Source organism: Vespa velutina, chromosome 12, assembly GCF_912470025.1.
Source record: "Vespa velutina chromosome 12, iVesVel2.1, whole genome shotgun sequence".
Classification (NCBI taxonomy): domain Eukaryota; kingdom Metazoa; phylum Arthropoda; class Insecta; order Hymenoptera; family Vespidae; genus Vespa; species Vespa velutina.
This window is the reverse complement of record NC_062199.1, coordinates 2,242,743-2,265,409: the sequence shown is the minus strand read 5'-3', so window position 1 is coordinate 2,265,409 and position 22,667 is coordinate 2,242,743. Positions and strand designations below refer to the sequence as shown.

General features: G+C 36.1%; 1 protein-coding gene across 2 annotated transcripts in view; it reads right to left on the bottom strand.

Moving 5' to 3' along the window:
• Positions 1 to 1,296: 1,296 nt before the first annotated feature.
• Positions 1,297 to 22,667, bottom strand: part of LOC124953494 (histone acetyltransferase KAT6B-like) — a 27,208-nt gene continuing 5,837 nt past the window's right edge. For both annotated transcript variants that reach the window (XM_047504961.1, XM_047504962.1), the window contains one exon: positions 1,297 to 1,537. In XM_047504961.1, coding sequence (XP_047360917.1) covers positions 1,367 to 1,537 — 171 coding nt within the window. In that variant the 3' untranslated portion in view covers positions 1,297 to 1,366. The remainder of the gene's footprint in view (positions 1,538 to 22,667) is intronic.

Below are 22,667 nucleotides of genomic sequence, written 5' to 3'. Positions count from 1 at the left end.
AGAGAAGACATACATACACACGTACACATACATACATATATGTATATATATATACTGTTACGTGTACATAACCGCGACGAGAGAGAAAGAGAGAGAGAGAGAGAGAGATAGAGGGGAGAGGGGGAGAGAAATGCGATTTAAAATTTAAATTTTATTTGATTATATTTGAATTTAATTTTGTTACTTGTTCGGGGGTGGTGACCAAAGGAACAGCCTTTGCCAATCCGCAATGATATCCTTGGTTGTGGTTACTTTTGACTATAGTGATTCGTATATGTGTTTGTTTCTTTATCCGTGTATACGTATATTTGTATATGTGTTTCGTGTCGAGCACACAGTGGGTGGTTTCTTTTTATTACACCCTTCGCGGAGGAAGACGTCAGGGTTCTTCCAGTCGCGCTCATTCGTTCGCTCACTCGCTCTTTCGTTCTTTCATTCGTTCGTTCGTTCGTTCGTTCGTTCTTTCGTAACTTCGTTCGTTCTTCGATTCAGTCAAAAAGAAAAAGAAGAAAAATGAGAAGGAAGAGACGCGTATCGTGACAGAATATGTGAACTTAACTCGGAAATTCGATTATTATTATTATTATTATTATTATTATTATTATTATCGATAGATTATGTCTTGAAGGGTGGCGTTTTAAAAGGAACAGTGATTAGAGAAATGATTAAAGAATATTAATTCGATCGTTGTAAAATTCCTGGGAAATATTATTTAGAAAAAATAGCTTTATATTATTAGTCACAAAATTGGATGTATATTTGACATTGATTCGGAACATAAAACGATTGATTATAAAATTATATATATATATATATATATATTTCATTCATATAATCAACGATTAATTCATTTTCATTCATTATCGATATTATTTCATAATAAGATAATCCATGTAAATATTCGTAACATTCGAGAAAGAGAGAAAGAGAGAGAGAGAGAGAGACAGAGAGAGAGAGAGAGAGAGAGAGGGACGAGAGACAGATAGATAGATAAATAAAAAGAAAGAGAGAGGAAGAGTGGTCCAGCTTCAACGTTCAATTCCATACGCAATAAATAATCGGCGTGCTTTCAAAGGGAGCCCGTTTCTTCTCTCTTTCTTTGACTTCTGCAAGGAGAGCCAAAAAGCCAGTGGCCAGGAGTTTAATACGCCACGTCGAGTCGTTAACTTACCGCTCTGCTCCTGGCATCTTCTAACAGAATGAACGAGGAAGAGAGAAAGAGAAAGAGAAACGGAGGGGGAGAGGAGATAGATAGAGAGAGAGAGAGAGAGAGAGAGAGAGAATAATACACGTTGTTGCTACTCTCAGTAAGGCGTAATATTTATTATTTCGACGGCGCGTTGCAACGTTGAGCGATCGCCATGAATTAAGAACGTGCTTTTAGGTAGCGCATACCACGAACGATCTCGAGGTGATAGCTCAAACGAAAGGATCCCCAGCATCCTTTCCTTCTTCTCTCTTCTTCTTCTTCTTCTTCTTCTTCTTCTTCTTCTTCTTCTTCTTCTTGTTTGCTGAACTTGCCGTACGATAAGGACGACTGAAAGCACAAAAAGGGTATTAATATAAAAGGTCCATGAGTAATGCTGCAATTAGCTCCGATGTCTCTTCGTGTTGCTCTCGAATGAATTTAAGATTGTTTATTTATGCGAGTGAAGAAAAAAAAAAAAAAAAAAAAAAAGAAAGAAAAAAACAAATCTCTCAAAAGTCCACATCTAATCGGATTTTTTCTCTTTCTGTTTCCTTTTTTTTTTCTCTGTGACTTTTCTTTCTTTTTATTTTTTTTTTTTTTTCGTTTTTGTTTTTGTTTCAATCGGCAGATCGAAAGATTCTAATTAATTGGTTCAATGACTGGCGGAGACACGCTCGTTAACATTTCTTTCTTTCTTTCTTTTTTTTTTTTTTTTTCTTTTCTTATTTATTATTAATTTATTCGTATCATTCGATCGGTCAAGGAAGGATCCATTTTTAATGTCGATAATTTTATTTCGAATGACAGCCATGATCGAATATAAATAAATATTAGCTTTTTTTAATCGGCTTTGGAGATACATAATATATATATATATATATATATATATAAAGAATGGTATATTATAGAAAACATATAGTAGCTTTGGATTAATTCGGTTTTCGATAGTTAGGGGATTTAAAGGATGAAAGTTTGTTCGTTTTCGTAGCGAAGTGGTAAGTCGGAAAAACAAATCTCGAACTGCGGGCAAATGTCTCCCTTCCTCCTTTTCTCCTCTTTCCACGCTGTTCCTCTGCTTCTCTTCCTTTCCCCTCCTCACTCTCCCTATCTCTCTCTTTCACTCTCTCTCTCTCTCTCTCTCTCTCTTAACCCGCGACAGTCAAATGCCATAAAATTAAATAGACGTAAATTCTCTCGACGATGTTGGCCGACCTCCAAAATTCACTGCCAACTGCGCGCCGGTGAAGCCACTTCAACGTTTTCCATTCGCGAACAATGGAGACTCGGAATTGGAATTGGCTGTGAATTTTGAAATAGTGTTATCAGTTCCGCCGCGATAAAGCTTCCACTTTTTCCTGGCCCATAGAGAACGAGAAAAATCATCTAAATATTAAAAAAAAAAAAAAAAAAAAAAAAAAAAAGAAAAAAAAAAGAAAAAAAAAATCAAGAAAAAAGAGAGAAAAAGAGAAAAAAGGAGAAGGAGAAAAACAAAAAAAAAGAAAAAAAAAGAAAAAGAAATTCCAACGCATGTACTTAAGAATCATTGCGTACAATTTTTCCAAAATAATTTTTCCATAAAAAAATTAATGAACGTAAAAGTAATTATCGTATTGTAATTACTACTGCGTAATATTAGAGATGATAAGAAGAAAGAAGAAAAAAAAAGAGAAACAATAGAAAAAGGAAAATTGTTCGAGCATAAATCTTTAATTATGATCGAGGAAGGAAATAGACAGGTTGAAAAAGAAAAAGAAAAAGAAGAAAAGAAAAGATGAAGTTTTTTTACGAAAAATCTTGTAAGAATTCGCGAAGGCAAGCAAAAATCCTTTTACGTTGAAGTCAGCGATAGCCATTTTCCGGTGTTCTTTCTGTAGCATTCAGCTCGTAAAAATCGGGAAGGAGATCGCTTCGATTTTTATCTAAGCCAATCTTTCTCTCTCTCCATCTCTCTCTCTCTCTCTCTCGCTCGCTCTCTCTCTCTCTCTTTCTCTGTGTTCCTCTTTCTTTAGCTTCTTTTCTTTTTTCTCTTATTTGGGTCACGATCGAAGCGTGCGCGAGAGTTTAATCTATGCTAAAGTCGAGTTGTGGGGTCTCTCCATCCCGATGCTGATGCTGGTGGTTGCTACCAAGCCCGGACATGGAAATCCCGTGGCTGTTTTGGAATCAGCGATAATGCAGAGTCATCCTGATCTCGAGCGAGCTTAAATGGTATCCTTGTTAAAGGCGCCTTGGCTAAGCGATCCCCAAGACTCCAGCTGGAATATTCTCCAAAGCTTCTTCTTCTTCTTATTCTTTTTTTTTCATTTCTTTTTCTTCATTCTTCTCCGCCTTTAATGTAGTTTATCTTCTCTCCTTTAAAAAGCGAGAACTTTGCCAACATTTTCGAGAACATTCACTAAACTCAACGATATTCTGATACATACATATATATGTATATATATATATGCGCGCATACGTATGTGTGTATGTGTATGTATGTGTATGTATAAAAGATTCTTTTTCGAGCTACTTTTTATTCGAAAGTCGTTGAAATTATCTGACAGAATAGTAAAGAACGATATTACTGATTCCATGGATTTATTAACATTACGAAGGAAAAAAATTATTTCATTAATGTGTATTTTTTGTTTGGAACGAATTGGAAGTAAAAGATGGTACTTTTTTTTTTCTTTTTTTTTTTTCTTTTTTTTCATTTTCCCTTGATCGTCTATAAAAGAATTTTCTTTCTTATTAAAGAAAATGTCATAACTTTTTTATTTTCCTCATTTTTAAAGAAAAATTCACATTCCCTTGAAGCTTCGATAATGACAGTGAACGTTACTATTTCGATGTTACTTGGGAAGGGTAAACGAATGGAAAGGATTAAAGGAGAAGAGAAGTCAAGGGAATTGTGTTAGAGGTTTCTGTGGTAGGCAACAACGAAGGAATCATCCTTGGAATCGAAAGGAATTTACCTTCTCACGATCGAACCCATTCCGCAAGGCTTTCTTACGCGAACTTACCGCCGGTAGAATAATTCAGTCTTAATTAGGATTTACGCACCGACGGAGAACAATTAAAACATAAGACAGTGGCCACGGGGACAATCGTCCCATCCATGCCCGGCTAAATTATTGTCAGTATCCTACAATACATCTAAGGACACTATTTTCACGATTTCCCCTGTTAACCAGCTATTACACGAAGGAAGAGCCAAAACAGCAATAGAGGAAGAAAATTTAATTAGGGTTTCGTTCAACTATACGGATACTATTAAGTTTTATTTCAATTTTCAAAGAAATCATTTTATAGATCAAGAACGTCTTCGAAAATGTCAGGATTCACTTTGGACATTTCTTTCTCAGTTGCCATAATCGCTTCTTTTAATTACTAAGCGAAAGGCACCGTACCAAGTCGACACGTCGCTCGACGGGAGAGACATAAACTTCTTTCAACTTTTTCTTCAACCTGTCGCGGCCTGTCTCCTTGTTGTCCTCATCCTACTCGACTTCAACGGTCCATCTTTATACCGCCCCCCCCCCCTTCCCCCGCCCCTCCTTTCATTTCATCACCTTAAGGGATGATTTGAAGAAATCTTCCCCCTCGGAAGAAAAAAAACATTTCCAATGAAGATTTATCCTAAAGTCAACGCATGGGGCTTTATTCGATATGGAGTTTTATTCGTCGAAGAAAAGAATCGAAGAAAGAAGAAAAGATAAAAGGAAAAAAAAAATGAAAGAAAAGAGAAGAAAAATTATACGTAATCGATTTTTTGAAATCACATATTCACGATCGATCGATAAATTGAATCGATGTTTTGGATATGGCCAATTCGAGAGGTCTTTGATTAATAAATTCAATGCCAATACGATAACAATCTCCATTGATTGAAGATAGTACGTCCAAACGATTAGCTAGGAGATTAGCAATTAGATAGTTCATAATCGTCGCAGAACGAGTAGTCCGAAGCAGGTCGAGCACCTGCGCGGCAGGTGCAAGTCTCCGTTGGACTTGCGGGGAGCTGACTACCTTCTCTATCTTCCTCGATTGAAACCTGTTTTTCTCATAGCGGAAACTCGATCTAGCTCCGATCTAGCGGATTAGAGTCGGCTGACGGTAGGTATAGACGGCAAATGCCATATAATCGACAGGCTCGGACATCTTATTATCCTTTCGTTCGAATGCCTACCGAACACTTTCCATTTCTGGCAAGAATTCGCAACTTTTTATAAGAACCGGAATGATGGAAGGATGAAGATAATTTATCCCGGGTGGGGAGGGGGAGGATGGGGGCCGGTTGGTGGGCGGGAGGGGATGATGATGTCCATGTTAGATTTTTGATTAGACCGCAACGTTGTTAGATCTCTGATCAGGTTAATTTTATCATATTAATATTAATCCGATATATACATATACATATATACATATATATATATATATTTTTTTTTTCATTTGCATTGTTTTATTCATTTTTCAACGCCTATCGTCGTTTTAGATAATAATGTGACGATTTTTTTTTTTTTTAGATACCAACGATACTAAGTATCGAATCGAGAATGATTTCTTCTTCTTCTTCTTCTTCTTCTTCGTGTTCTTTTTCTCCTTCTTCTTTTTTTTTTTTTTTTTGATTTTTTTTCCTTCTTCTTCTCATAACAAGGGAAAAACTGAAGAAAGAAAACTAAAACAGAAAGAAAAAGAAAAAAGGATGTAAAAGCATCATAAGAAAGCTACGAGATTGTAGTCGTTCGGCAGCAGGCTTGCGGGTGTTCAGGAGATAGCCACCACGAACTGACATTTCCCGGCAATAAATTCCACCTGGTTAGAGAGTTAGGCGGGCAAAAAAGCCGACGTAATGCGTATGGTAGGCGCTGTAGGAAATTACGTGTTTGTGGTTATTGGCAGTTGGCTTGTGAAGGCAAGAAAATTTCATGGAGGAGGAAGAACGAAAGGGGAGAGAGAGAGAGAGAGAGAGAGAGAGAGAGAGAGAGAGAGAAGAGAAGAGAAATAGGAGGATGAGGTGGAGCTGCCGGCCACTTCTCGGTGTGTACTCCCTTCTTCCACGGTGGTCCAAGGCTCCGAGAGTGCTTCCCTCTTCCTCCTCTTCCTCCTCCTTTATCTTCAGACTTCTCTTCCTCCATCGTGAGAGGACTCCCATTCTCTCTCTTTCTCTCTCTCTCTCTCTCTCTCTCTGTCTCTCTCTTTCTCTAACGCCAGTTAATATCCGACGTAAGCCTCCCTATTGGGTTTTCGAACAGGGTCCCGCGGATCTCTCAGGCCAACCTTAATAATATAGACGTCTCGTTAGGCCTTGCAAGAGAGAAAGAGAATGGAGAACTAGAATTGGTTTTAGGCGTATGCATGCCTAATGAGTCGCTCCTCCTGGTTTCTTCGTGGGCCAGCTGTCCGTTCCAGCCATACCGACCATCTACCAAAATATCTATCTTTTTTCTCACGTTGGATTTAGCGGGTTAAACATCAAAAGGATTATACCACAGTTATCTCGATTTTAAAAAGAGACAGAGAAAGAGGAGAATATTATCAGTTTTTATCAGAGAGAAAGAGAGAGAGAGAGAGAGAGAGAGAGAGAGTTGTTTTGATTAAATTTACGACGACGATAGTTCTTCGTCGTGTACTTTTGAAGAAATTAACAAGTCAAATTTTTTATCACCCTTTTCTTATCCCCTAAAGTTCTCGTAATTTCTAATTAATGTTTCAACTATCATTAAACTTTATAATCATTTGCGGATTACTCAAGAGTATCAATCTTGATTAAGCTTTACCAGATACTACTACGTAAGATCGTAGTTTTTAATTATTGGTTCATAAATCGAGGATATTCGTGCAAGAGTCAGGGTCCAGTCTCGTGGGACCACCTTGTCGTTGGCGTGGGCCCAGAACGCTCCGTGCGCCACGTTACCCGCTAAGACCTACCTGCTTCTCTTGTTCTTGCTCTTGTTCTCGCTCATGAGCATCGTTCTTTCCTTTCTTCTCTTCTACCCCTTCTTCCATCTCTCTTTGGGTCTTAAAACAAGGCTTTCTATCTCTTTCTCTTCCTCTCCCTTTCTCTCTCTCTCTCTCTCTCTCTATCTCTCTATCTCTTATTCTCTTATTCTCTTATTGAGCTGGCGTGTTCGAAAGAGCGCCAAAGCAACAACATCCAGCAAACATCTTCGAGGCTTTCCTCGTTACTCGGTCGTAGGCACGATTATGATTTGTTGACCTGGACCACCATGCCGGAGTCAGCCACTGCGGGATGTGAAAGAGACTCAGTTGAAAATTACCCCGGAGAATATCTTTGAGATACTCCTTGGTCTTTGTCTTTCTCTCTTTCTCATTGTTAGATACTTGCTTGCGAGTATATCTTCTCGCCTATCTCAAAGATAAACAGTTATAGATAATAATTATTTCACGATATATGTTTGTACACGTTTGTAAAAATAATTATAGAATAATAGTTGATAAATGTTTATTATAGATTTTTTTCTTTTTATTTTCAAGATAATGAAATCGTATGGATAATGGATAATTAAAGGACTTTTGTATAATTGTATAAAATTTTAATCGTTCGTTGAGTAATCGAATTTTCGAGAATCTATTTGAAACGAACGCATTTGACGCAATCCAACTCTCTTTTATATTTCTTCATGCGAACCGATCCTCACCATAACTCCATTAACGTCTACGAAGCGCGAAAACGCAAACGATCATCGTCAATTAAGCCCCGAGAGAGATCGTATCAGCAAACAAGAGCGTGCTGCTCGCTGGTTCTCGAGTTACCATACCTATATATGTACATATGCATGTATGTATGTATGTATGTATGTATGTATGTATGTATGTATGTATGAATGTATGTATATATGTACGTAGCATACCTCGTCGAAATTTCTATGAGATGCGAAATTAATTGGCCGAAACGATTTATGATATCTACCTGACGTGATCGTAGTGGAGTCAAGGAAAGATGAAAAAAAGGTGGCCAGAAGGCCCTTAAATAGTCACGATTTAATCTCGATTTTCATGGCTCGATCGGAAGTGGTAGGTACTAGTAGTGGTGGGGGTAGTGGTAGAGGTAGTAAGTAGTGGGGGGTGAAGGTGGGGCTTTCGTTTCGGTCGACGGGTCAAAGGTAAACGCTTAATTACCGTGCGACGTCTCTACTCACCAAAGAGTATTCATTATTTATAAGGGTCGTTCCACCGATTTTATGATTCCCATGACGCAACAGCAAATCCCTTTTTGCTCGTCTCCAATGCACGAAGTCGTATCATCGTCATCCCTCCCACCCTCTCTCTCTCTCTCTCTCTCTCTCTCTCTCTCTCTCTCTATCTCTCTATCTTTATCTCTATCTCTATCTTCCTCTTTTGCTACCCTCGAATTGGTCGGCCGGTTTTAGTGGTCACAGTGGCTACACACCCCCACAATAAACTCTGAAATTCGCCACGGTGATCCCGAGCGATGGGGCTCGATAGAGAAAACCTCATGCTAAACTAGTACTATACTATTGTTGGTGTTAGAACAAGGACTATGCGAATGCTTAGCTATCCCTCTGTGATCGCTCTATTATTATTAGGGTGGATCACCAAGTTTCTTTCTTTATTTTTTTTTTTTTTCTCTTTTTTTTTCTTCCTTTTTCTATTTCTCTTTTTACGTTTCATTATGATTACACTTTTTTCTTTTTCTTCTTTTTTTCTCATATTACGTTTCCTTTTTCTCCTTCTCCTCTTCAAGTTTTTACTTTATCATATAATAATCGATCATTTGTAAAAAGTTACTTCGACGATCATTCGGATTAAATTATTATTCGTTAATTATTATAAGAAAGAAATATTGATTATAACGAGTTTATTATATTATTATTAAATCCATTTGAGATTATCATATTAATGAGATCAAATTGATAATTATTATTCGCCCAGACGTTATCATTCGATGAATTCTCACTAGCTAGGAGTCGTCAAAGCCGGTGAAACGCATCCGGAACTACTGTGCACGAAGCTTCATCCGGATCCGTTATGACAATGGCTCTTAACCGGCACGTGGAACGGGAACGAACCTATGTACAGAGAAAGAGAGAGACAGAGAGAGAGTGAGAGAGAGAGAGAGAGAGACAAAGAGAGAGACAGAAATAGAGAGAGAGAGAGAAAGAGATAGAATAATAGATAGAACATTAGTAACATTAAGAATAAATAATTAAAGTGATTGATTAATTAAATGATTAGCAAAATACTCGAATAAAATTTATTTTCCAAACGAAAGATTGTATTAAAAATATATACATACCTAGAGAGAAAGAGAGAGAGAGAGAGAGAGAGAGACGGAGAGAAAAAGAGAGAGAGAGAGAGAGAGAGAGAGAGAGAGATGGTAAACAAATTTCATCTTCCTGGATGAAGGATGACACGAAGGAAAAGCAAAAGGCAAAGGGGAAAATGGAAAATTGCCTGGTAAGATGATGAATATGAAAGAATGAAAGAGAGGAAGAAGAAAAAGTAACGGAGAGGAGGGATATGATGTTTGGGATAAGCGAAAATCTTATGACAGAGAGAGAGGGAGAGAGAGAGAGAGAGAGAAAGAGGAATGGTGGGAGGTGAATGAGTCGAGGAAGCAGAAGATCGTGCGAGGACATCACGAAGCGGAACCCAAACGTCGGCCGGAAGTCGCCGGTCACGTGGCTTAGGCAACACGCAATTGTGTCCGGCATAATAAAGCATCGGCTCTATCTGTCCGTGGAAACGTAACGCTCTCACCCTCTCTCTCTCTCTCTCTCTCTCTCTCTCTCTCTCTCTCTCTCTGTTTCTCTCTGTCTCTCTCTTTCTATCTCTTTCCCTTCCTCTCTTTCTCTCTAACACATACGTATACATATACGTACGCGTTAACATAGATTGGAAACTACGGCAAGGCAGAAGCGAAACTCATTGATTTATGCTCTACTGACAGATCTGCCTCGTGTAGACGCGAGAGCACGCGTACGTCGAGGGGTAAAGTCAACCCCCTACCATCCACCACCACCATTACTATCAACAGCAGCACCACTTCGAAACCACCCCTTTAACGTTCGAGCAAATACCTACATAAATTATTTTCATAAATTTTATGATTTTTCCTCTCTCTCTCTTTCTCTATCTATCTATCTATCTATCTATCTATCTCTCTCTTTTTCTTTTTTTCTTTTTTTTTCCTTCTTCTTGAAGATTTCTTTTGCTCCTAATTTCTTTATCTCCAATTTGCTCGAATTGCTGAGGCTCGTGATTCGTGATAAGGGATGAGTTTTTCTTTTTCTTTACTTCTTTTTTCTTTTTTTTTCTTTTTTTTTCTTTTTTTTTTTTTTTTTTTTTTTCTCTCTTTTTTTTGCGATTTTTTTTATTTTTCGTCTTGAGGACAGAAGATACAGTAATATTCACTGTGAGTTATCTTATAGCAACCGCAGTTCGCGCCGGATTAAATGACAACTCAGAGTATCTTGCTGAGATCTCGTATCTCTCTCTCTCTCTCTCTCTCTTTTTCTCTTTCTGTGTAATCTGTGATACATGTAATTCAATGTTACAAACAGTTTGATCGTCAGTAGTATTGGTAATTTGAGATACAAGACTTGCGGTGGCCTTTAAAGTAGAAATAGAGATGTCGACGATTTAATTTATTGGTTATTATGATTAGTATTTTTTTGGTTATACGATGGATATATAAAAAATTATATAAATAAATTATGAAAAAAAAAATATATATATAAGTATATAAAAATAGATAGATGGAAATAATAATAATAATTAATTAGAAAGAAAGAGAGAGAGAGAGAGAGAGAAGAGGTAAATCAATTTTCAGGAAACTTCACGTTACCTTCGTATTTTTATCAGAGAAAAAAAAGGGTCGTCCCATATTATTATCCCCATTGGAAGGGTTCAGAGAATGAAACGACTTGAGGGAGATCTATAACTTTTTTTTTTTTTTATTATTTATATTCTGCGAGCATAATAGCAGCACATGGACTTAATAATTAACAATAAGACTTGAGAAGTTCAATCGTTTCACTACACGCGATTGTCTACATTGAAACTTTTCGTCATTGAATAATAGTTTAAAATTTATTTAAGTTTCTCAAAAGTTTTTTCAAGAAACAATAAGCGTTTTTGTAAGTGAAACTTTTTCCAAGTTTCCAGTTAAAATATTAAAAAGAGGAATAGTTCTTTTTTTTCCTCTTTTGTTTTTCTCTTCAATTTTAAAAGTATATCCCTTTTGTGTATAAACAACCATTGTCATCATTATTGACGTAGATCAATTGAAAATGAAATACTCGACAATTTATTGCAAATAAAATTATTATTAAAAAATAAGAAAATAGATGAATAAGTAAAAAGAAAAAAAAAAAAAAAAAAAAAAAAAAGAAAAAACAAGAAGAAACATATGGTAAATCATTTTTAGAAATGATAATAAATAGTAATGGTATCATAGTATGGACTATCTATAATAAATATTCTTATCGTTGTAATTTAAAAATGGACATTCGTTTCTCAAAAGGGCCCACCCTGTCACACAGGTAGAACATTATCTTTCTCTCATTCTCTTCCACTCGCGAGATTTGTTTGTGCGAGTTCTGGCGTATCGTCGATCATTCCTGGTGCGAATGACAAATGTTCGACTCCTTTGGCTTGTTTCCATCTAGCTCTGTTTGGTCCTTCGATCAAAATGCAAAATATATGACAGATTAAAGTGAGAAAGAGAATGATCTCTTTTTATTGTACTTTAATTTTATGGTTCTTTTATTTTATATATATATATATATATATATATATATATATATATATATATATTTAATGTTCCTATATCTATTCTATAATATTGTCTGATATTGTAATAATTATTTAAATATATTTATTTTATTTTATTCTCTCTCTCTCTCTCTCTCTCTCTCTCTCTCTCTCTCATTTCCTAATATTTTTATTGAACTTACGGTTTCTACATTAATATATCCAACAAAGTGTAAAAATAGTATATTAAAATTCATTTTATTATTATGCATTTATATATTTTCCAAACAATATCGTTTGCAATTTTTCTTTAAGTATAAATTTTTCTTCCGTTATATATTTGGATGAAAGAAAAGAAAGAAAGAAAGAAAGAAAGAAAGAATGAATGAAAAAAAAAAAAAAAAGAAAACAAAAAGAGATAGAAGAAAAGTACGAACCAGTTTCTTAGGAAGCAAGAAGGAACAAGCTCCTTCTTATCTCTTCTAGAGCACAAGCTTGATAAATTAATCGACATTAAGAGAGATAAGAGACGAACTTGGTGCCTCGACATCATCAGAGTTGAGATCGGAATTGCTTCGATACATCAGACCCGAAAAGTAAACGTGTCCCTCTTCACGAAGAGGGAAGGATAGGAAGGATAGCTAAGTTCAGCTATCCAAAGAAAAGAAGAGAGCGGAGGGAGGGCAGTGATCTTTTTAGGCCTCGATAGATCATCCAAGGCGAGTGTGTGAGATCATCGGTAAATTATCTAAACTCTCATCTAAACGTACCAAGAGAGACAGACCCACAACACACGTTCGAATTAGATTAATTATTATTTGTTTCTTTCTCCTTTTCTTTTCTTCTTCTTCTTCTCGTTCTTCTTCTTCTTCTTCTTTCAAAGTGTTAAATTGTTAGGAATTCTTTTTTTTTTTTATATCAGTTTTTCTTGATACATCAGATTTTAGTTAATTTTTTTTATTTAATAATCAATTATTTTCTTTTTTTTTTTTCTTTTTTTTTTTTTTTTATTTGAATCCCTTGCATCTTACAAAATATTTGACTGAGATTTCGTTGTAGATGAAAAATAATTTTACGATCGATTTTAATACGAATTTCGATCGCGAAAGGATACAATATTAGAATGTAATAATGTAAAGAATGAGAAGAAACGTCGAATTTTCTTTTTTTTTTTTTTTTTTTTTTTTTTTTCTATCACAACGAACAAAAAGATGACCTTAACGTGTCCTGTCACGTGGGACGTAGAAAATTTTAACGACCACCCGTAAAAGGTTCTATTCTATGATTTCGAGAGAGAGAGAGAGAGAGAGAGAGAGAGAGAAGGAGGAGGGGGGTGGAGGGAAAGAGATAGAAAGCAAGCATAAACGGGGTTGGATAGATATAATATATCACAGTAACGAGGACAGAGCAATAAATATGCGAAAACTTTTACGTCTCCATAACCTAAGTTCGATCGAGCTTACACGCACATATACGTATATACATATATATATACATAAAAAGAAAGAGTGAGAGAGAGAGAGAGAGAGAGAGAGAGAGAGAGAGAGAGAGAGAGAGAGAGAGAGGATAGAGAATGGAGTGGGTACACACGGCGCCGGTGATAGTCGAGTTTATAACGCAAAATTAATAGAGCTTATCTCTCCTCCCGTTCTCGTGCCGACACGGCCTTTTGGCAATTTATCATGGGATTACGGTGCAAATACGTCGACCCACGTTCGAACCTTCCGATGTGGTCTAAACCCCTCTCTATCTCTCTATCTCTATCTATATCTATATCTCTCTTTCTCTCTCTCTCTCTTTCTATATACATATATATATATATATGTATATATATCTTTCTCTGTCTCTCTTTCTGTCTCTCTTTCTGTCTCTCTATTTGTCTCTCTCTCTGTCTCTCTCTCTCTCTCTCTCTCTCTCTCTCTCACCCTTCCATCCTCAGAGCACCGATTCGTTTTCCCTCCTCCACGAGAACGCAGCAATCACTTCCTATGTCAATAAACACGACTCTTCCCGTTGATTCTCCCCTAATTCGAAGCGGCAGTCAACAGGGGGTGGATCAACGAACCGATGCCATGTCTTTTTCTCTCTATCTCTTTTTTGTTTTTCCTTTTTCTTTTCTTTTCTTTTTTTTTTTTTTCTTTTTTTTCTTTTTTTTTCTCTCTTTTTTTTTTCTCTTCTTTTTGCTCGCGTTTTTCTTTCTTCGTTTTTCCACAAGTTGAAAGTTCCTCCTTCTATGATTTTGGGATTTTTTTTTCAGTTTTTCTTTTTCTTTTTTTTTTTCTTGTCTTCTTTCTTCTTTTTTTGTTCGTTCGTTTCTGTTTCCGTTATTCTTTCTTTTTATTCTCTTTATGATATTTGAGATCTTGCAGAGAGTTGTTGAGATGATGACGTGATACGGGGGGGGGGGGGTGGTGATAGGGTAAATGGCGCGAGGTTATTCAATTATTATAGAATGAGTTTTGTCTGTCGATGAAAGTATTGGACTTTTCTTTCTTTCTTTTTCTTTTTCTTTTTCTTTTCTTTTTTTTTTTTTTTTGTTCGACGAATATCATTTTTTATTTCTCGAAATTAATAAAACATGATTTTCTTTTTTTTTTTTTTTTTTTTTTAGTAGTTCATCTCACAAATGTGTTCGATATTAAAAATATCACACATGATTAAAGTGTCAATGGAAAATCATTAGAAAACATTTGGATATTAAAGAAAAGATACGATCAATATCATTCTAATGAATGTTTGTCATTTTATGATCATTCGTATAATTTATTTTCCCTGGGTGTATCGCATAGTTGGCGGATCGTACAAAAAAAAAAACAAGAAAAAAAGGAAGCTAAAAGAAAAAGGAACGAAAAAAAAGAATTTCCAAATGAAATCTTAATGAACAAAATGAAAGAGGGGAAAAAAGAAAAATTAATAACGTTGACTTGGTTACGTTATGACGAGATACTATTAAAAGAATTAATGCGTCTTCGAAAGGAAAAGAAGAAAAAAGAAAGAGAGAGAGAGAGAGAGAGAGAGAGAGAGAACGAGTGAGAGGGAGAGGAAAGGGGAGGAGAAGGATGGATGAAAAAATATGAGCAAAAGCGAGTTATGTGGCCGGCACGCGTACTTTAGCGCGTTCGTCCATTATTCGTTGGTGACATTAGAATGACAATGACCGCAATAATGGCAGGGATCGTGAAGGACGATCGGAAGAGAGGAACAGGACTGACACGTCGACATCGTCGTCACTCGTGAGAGGAGAGAACCGTAAGCGAACGCACGTTATCCGACAGCTTGGAAAATTGCTAACAAATAATACTAGTGGGGGAGGATAAACGTATGGGGTGTCGTTTTCAACCCCCATGACGTGCGACATCGAGACGATTTCCTCTACCCTATTTCATGTTTCTTTCATCTATCTCTTTTTCTCCATCCCTTTCTCTCTCTCTCCCCTCTCTCTCTCTCTCTCTCTCTCTCTCTCTTTCTCTCTTTCTAGTTCGTATTAAATTAATGAATTCATTCACTTAAAAATATAACATAAATATTTATACAATTCAATGGGCTTATATCATATTTAGTCTTAATACGTAATAATACATTTTATTTCGTATAATTATATTAAATTAATCATGATAATAAATTGACAGTTCAATCAGCTGACTTTTAAATTGTTATTTATTTATTTATTTATTTTGTTTTTTTTTTTTTTCTATTTCTTTTCTTCTCTCTCTTTTTTTGTTTAATTATTAACGACACACGACAAACAACTTATTATTATTTCATAGATATTTATTTTCATCGTTTCTCTTATTATTTATTTCACATTTTTTGTTATTATTTTATTACAAATTTTTTATATCATGGAACATCTTGAATAATAAACAGAAAAGCATCATTATTATTGTTAAATAAATAAATAAATAAATACATATATATATATATATATATATATATTATATGAAGTTAAATATTGTAGGGTAAACGTGGTAGTGGAATAAGAATAATTTTAAGGCGTAATTCAGCTCGTAAAATGGCATTAAAGAATTACTTGCAGCTTACCCGCTGACACGTAGGTACCGACGAGCTTGACAGGTACATAAAGATATAAGTGGAGTTTGCCTCACCTTCCATCGTGCGAACTGCAATTCGGTCGAGGCATACTATATAATCAGGTATGCAAATTCGAGAACACGTATCACGAACGAGTACGGATTACTCTCGAATATCGAAATAATCCATGTCTGTCAATATACTCTTTCTTTTTATTATTATTCATTATAAATAGTATCTTTTTATCGTTTATTATTTTCTTTTTATTTACATTTCTATATATATATATATATATATATATATTATGTATATGACGTCGATCAATGTTTGCATTAATATTGATAATATAATGTTGATACGATTTAAAATATAGGAAATTATTTAATTCGCGAAAAAAAAAAGATATTGCCCACCATACGAGCTTATTCATCGCCATAAAGAAAATTCTAAGACGAGATATATATATATATATATAAATAATAATAATAATTAAATAATTATATATAATAATAATAATAAAATAATTATATATATAATACATATATATATATATATATATATATATATATATATATATATATCTTTGGATTTCGTGCTCCGTTAATTTCGATAAATATCAAATATTTTCTTTTTTTTTTTTTCCCTTTATATCATCTTAAAATTTTTTTTATAATCTTTTATTACACATCATTTCAATGTGCAATTTTTATATCATAAATTGTCTACTTTCATGCATATCGTTGTATTATTTCAAACGTTTTGTTTCTACTTTCTTTCTTCTTCTTCTTCTTCTTCTTCTTCTTCTTCTTCTTCTTCTTCTTCTTCTTCTTCTGCAATTTTTTCTTTTAACAACTCGAACATTTCAAGAGTCAAGAAAAGTTTGCAAGCTCGGCCAGTCGCTCGATAGTAGAGATTCGATTTTCTTTCATACCATTTCGCAGAGAAGGGACGTATCATTACGATGAATATCGGATTCGAGATCGAACGCCGGAACGAAGTTCGCCAAGTCGACGAATCGTCGGATACAACAGGTGCTATTTACGTACGAGTCTATAGCCTATGTTATTCTTCTTCCTCTTCGTCAATTCTGTCATTTCTCTCTCTCTCTCCCTCTCTCTCCCTCTCTCTCTCTCTCTCTCTCTCTCTTTCTCTCTCTTTTCTTTTTTTTTCCTTTTTCTTCTTTCTTTTTTTTTTTTTTTTTTTTTTTTTTGTTTCGAATTATAAATCGTAGATGATCGATACAATACTATTACAAAGGGTTTAGAAGAGAGGAAAAAAATAGGTACTTAATAATAATTTATAGGTAGGTAGACTCAACAGAAAAAAGTTGCGGATAGATAGGAGAGGATTTGTTAAAAAATTGATCTCTTCTCTGTATTTCACATCACAATGGAAGATTACAAAAATACGTTTATCCATTTTATTCATTATAAAAAAAAAAAAAACAGAGAGAGAGAGAGAGAGAGAGAAAAAAAAGAAAAAAATTACGATACGCGATAAAAAACCAGAACACACGCGCACACACACACACACACACACACAGACACGTACGTACGAATTGAAAATGTGTGATCATAAAAAAAAATATCGTCGAACGTTTCCATTATCTAATTGTCTGATATAGATAAGTAGATAGAGATACTCTGTTGTCGGATGAAAATGATATAAAAAATAAAACAAAGAGTAATTCATATAGATTAGAATTTAGAAAAGTTAGATTAGATTAAGGAAGGAGTAGAAAAGAGGACATCGGTCCATTGAGTCGATCGTTTGGTCGATCGTTTGGTCGGTCGGTCGGTCGGTCGATCGGTCGGTCGCGGTCTTGTTCGAAAGGATGAGGGCGCACGCTCGGGACTTTTTTTCATAGTGCAAAAAGCGTCGTGTCCTTACGGCTCGGAGGACACGTCGATTATATCCCGAGAGATAATATCCCTGTCGGGGCGTGCTGAACCGAGCTAAGGAATGCAGCGGGTCCAGGGGACTTACATCTTTTTCCGCGGTTCGCCGCATAAATAAATGCCGTCGGACAGTTTCGGGGCCCGTTCGGTCAGTCCCGCCGTTTTCGAAAGCCTTAACCGAACGGGGGTAAGGGTGGGGTGGGTAGGAGGGTTACCGTCTAGGCGCCGCTCTTTTGTCTTTAGCTAATAGAACACGCGTTCCTCAGCGTCCGTTTCGTAAAAATGCCCGAAATGTCCAGTCGTATAATCCTCGCTCGATCGGTCTTTACCTTCTCTTTCTTTCTTTCTTTCTTTCTTTCTTTCCTTCCTTCCTCATCTTCTACAACCCTAAACCTTCCCTTTTTCTCCCGTTTATCTTCTGATATTTTACTTTATTTCTATATCTCTGTCTTTTCTTTCCATCTTTTTTTTTTCTTTATTTCTCTCTCTCTCTCTCTCTCTCTCTCTCTCTCTTTCCTTCATATGATTATCTACGTTTTATCTACTTTTTGTAATTATAATCTTCCTTTTCTATCTATTTTATCTATCTGTCTAATCTAAATATCTTTCTATCTCTTTCTCTATTTCCCCTTCTTATTAATTTTCTTATCAGATCGTCAATTGTTTTAATTAATCAATATGATATTTAATATTTTATATATATATATATATATTTTTCTTTCGATCTATATTTTACTATTTACCGTCATTCTTTTTCTCATAAATTTAATGATTGATATTAGGATAAATTCTCAAGTATCTTATACTTTAGACTAGAACTTTAATTAATGGATGTGCCATGATAGACATATCTACCCATTTTCTATTTCTCTTTCCCTTTTCTTTTGTTTCTTTTTTCTTTTCTTTTTTTTTCTTTTTATTTTCTTTATTCTTTTCCCTTTTGGCTAAGCTCAAACAGGGCGAATCTTAGCGATTATTACCAGCTGTTAATTGCTTTACGAGTCGTCCGAAAACGATTTGCACTGGCTGCTGCTAATCGTTCTCTTCTTCTCAGTTCTCTCTCTCTCTCTCTCTCTTTCTCTTTCTCTTTCTCTTTCTCTCTTCCTTCGAATATCATGAAAGAGTTCAGTAGCTCAGCGAAATAAAGATAACGAGATTGGAATAGACTAGGGTGGGAGATAACATTTTTCTTCCTTTCTTTCTTTCTTTTTCATTTTTTTATTTTTTATTTTATGATTTTCTTTTTCGATATAATACAACAGAAGAAGAAGAAGAAGAAGAAGAAGAAGAAGAGGAAGAATGTATTATACGATCCTTGATTCTCTTCATATTCAGGAATTAAATCAACGACGTACTACTTCAATGAAAATTTGGAGCACCGATACTAATGACTTTTATTGACTGCGCAGAAACATCTTCATACACTCGAGACGTAACAGATCGGAACATTTCTATACATATAAATAAACATATACATATATATATAATATGTATATATATGTATGTATATATATATATATATATATTTATATACATAAAAAGAGAGAAAAAACATCAGTTTGTTAAAGACGGAGAACGGACAGAGAGAGTATATAGATGAAAATGCGCGCTGTTGAAGATGAGTGAAAAAACGATAGCATAGCATCTCTCTCTTTTCTCTCTCCCTCTCTCTTTCTCTCTCTCTCTCTCTCTCTCTCTCTCTCATTGATATTCCATCGAGACCGACCCCGAGGCCAAGTATCTGCATCGCGAATAATCCTTTGCATCCCTTTTACCCACGAATCCTCCTTAATTAGTCAGTCTCAAAAGAGAGAGAAAGAGAAAGAGAAAGAAAAAGAGAGAGAGAGAGAGAGAGAGAGAGAGTACGATGAAGAAGAGACGAAGAAACGAATACGGCAATGTAAGAATCGGAATTCATAGGACGGCGTTCACGCGGATCTTTCGTCCTAACGAGAGGAATGCAACCAGTTATGAGTGTACCTCTTCGTCGAGATTATTAATTTCTGTTCCCGTGGTCTCGAAACGGCTCTCCCAGGAGGCCACGGAGAGAATTGGATCGACGATTCTCTTTCTCTCTTTCTCTCTCTCTCTCTCTCTCTCTTCGTCGCCCATTACCCTTCCGTAAGAGGCCCGCCATCTCCATCTCAGTCGCACTCCAAGGACCATAGAGTTAAGAGAGAAAGAGAAAAGGATAGAAAGAGATGGAAGAGTTCTGGCGCCACTCCGGGCATACCACTTGGTTTGGTCCGGCTCTTCGATGGTTCCTCCTCCTCCTCCTCCTCCTCCTCCTCCTCCTCCTCCTCCTCCTTCTTCTTCTTCTCTTCCTCCTTCTCCTCCGCTTCCTCTTCTTCTCTTTCTCTCGTACTTTCTTTCTCTCTCTCTCTTTCTCTTTCTCTTTCTTTCTTACTCGTATATTCCCGTTCAACATTTCGATCCCACACTGATACCACACCGTCCTCATCCGAGTGCGTCTAACTTATTGTCTTATTATTGGACCACCTAGAGAACGAAGCTAGCGGAGCCGCCTGCTTTCGACGCCTTCCTTTACTTAACTCATCCGTTGCCAAGCGGTTCGTTCCTCCTTTCGACCGTGACGCATTACCACAAATTCTTCTCTCTCTCTCTCTCTCTCTCTCTCTCTCTCTCTATCTATCTCTCTTTCTCTCTCTTGGACTTTCTCTTCTTTGCAATAAAATTCGCAAAATTCATTTAACTTAACATGATCTTTAAGATTTATTACTTACTATGTTCATACTTGTGTTCGATCTAAATGATGTCGTACGACACAATCGATTTATCGCGCGAACATCATTTTTACGTATCTACATATGTCGCGTGTAATCTGACATCCATATCGTTCGAAAAGAATTAAACACGACGAGGATAAATGATAACGATCGAAAGATCAATGTTCCTCTTCCGACATTTCGGATAACGGATAAATGTCCAGCAAACTAGGAATCGTTTTCGGGATGGGATGGAGATAATAGTGGGGATTTTCGTCTAGTATATTCGACAGACAGTGGAACCATTCTCGGAAGCAAAGTGAAATTCCTGGATTCCTGTGAGTACTTCGTACTCGAGGACGAATACTCGAAATTCCATGACGTCCACGTCGTTGGTCGTCGTTCGATTCGGTGATTTGCCGGTACGACACGACGAACACGAACCGGCGCTTGTAACGTCGACGTGTAAGCCGAGGCCGCTCCTCTCGTGCCGATAAACACTTCAGCCTGTGGGATGTCCAAGCTGACAGTCGAAGTTACGCTGATGAGCCGTAGAGGAGGAGGAGGAAGAAGAAGGAGGGAGGAGTAGAAGGAGAAGAGGGAGGAGTAGGAGGAAAGCGACGACGAGAACGTCGGCAGGTTCCTTTTCAAGGAAGAAAAAAGGAAAAACGAAAGAAAAAAAAAAGGAGAAAAAGAAAAAGAAAAAGAAAAAGGAAAAGAGAAAATAAGAAAATGAGAAGGCAAATGGAAAAAAGACGACTTGATCTTCCCTTGATCACTCCTTCGTTTAGCTACCGAACGTAGTCCTACAGGAGAAGACGTACCAACCTACCTACTCCCAATCCTTTTCTAAGTAACTAGTTTTACGAGCTAAGCCAGTCAATGAACTCTCTTAGTGGATACTTGCGAGCTTCCAACGATCTTAACAGGATGATACGGAAACGTTTTAAACCTAAAGAAAAGACTAATCCGACGACATCCTTAACGTCGGATCTTTTGCATCGTCTTACCGATCGTTCCAACCGACTAAACGATCTAACGAACGTCATTCAATGGCAGATATAATCTACATGTAGCAAGGCCAAAGATTAGATTCAGTAAGTTTTCGTTCGTTTTCTTTTTTCTCCCTTTTCTCTTGATTTAAAACAAGTAATCTAGCTTGAATCCCTCTTTTTCTTTCTTCCCCTTATTTCTTTCTTTTTTCTTTGTTTTTTTGTTTTGTTTTGTTTTGTTTCGTTTTGTTTTGTTTTGTTTTGTTTTGTTTTGTTTTTCCCTTTTAAAAACATATTGTAACATCGTCACGTCGATAATTTAATGCATTAATACATTCTTTGTAGCTTTATGGAAAAAGGGTAATAAATTTGGGGAGGAGATTGGGGGTTGAAGAAACGACAATAGCCATAGTTCAGGTCATTGAGAACAACGAAAGCTTTCCAGAAAGAGGAAGGGTATAAACCCCAAAGAGGGTTTGGCAACACGTTAATGAGCTTGAAACAAAAGAATCCTTCGAGGCAAAGTTAAACCTCCCGCAGGGTTTAGAAACTCCAGGGGGTAGGTGGCGCCACGAGCTGTCATCACGTGTCATACTCTAGCGGCTATGATACCTTCCAGGTAGATATACGTTCTTCCTCACCCTTCTTCTAACTCGAAAAAGCACCCTTTTCTTTCGGTTACTTAACGGAATGATGGAAAACGATCCAACAACGGCCCTTTTTTTCTTTCTTCCTTTTTCGAATTTTCTAAGATCCGAAGATTAGATAAAATTGTTAATGTTACTGTCCCGTTAATATTATCCCATCGAGGACACTGTTACGCGTCCATCCCGTTCTCAACTATTCCTTCCTTCCGAATATTAATTACGTTTCTTCTTCTACGAATACTTACGGATTTTCTAAGATGTCCAACGTAGTTCTTTAATTATAATAAATCACATTTCTCTGATTAGAAAGTACATTGAATCATTTCGTTCAAACACGTTTATCAGAATTCTTCAAATGATATTCAAACAAATTTTCTTCTAACGTGAAATAATGTTCACGTTAGACAATTAACGTGATTCTAATAATAATTCATAGGATGAATTATTTTTTTCTTTCTTCTTCT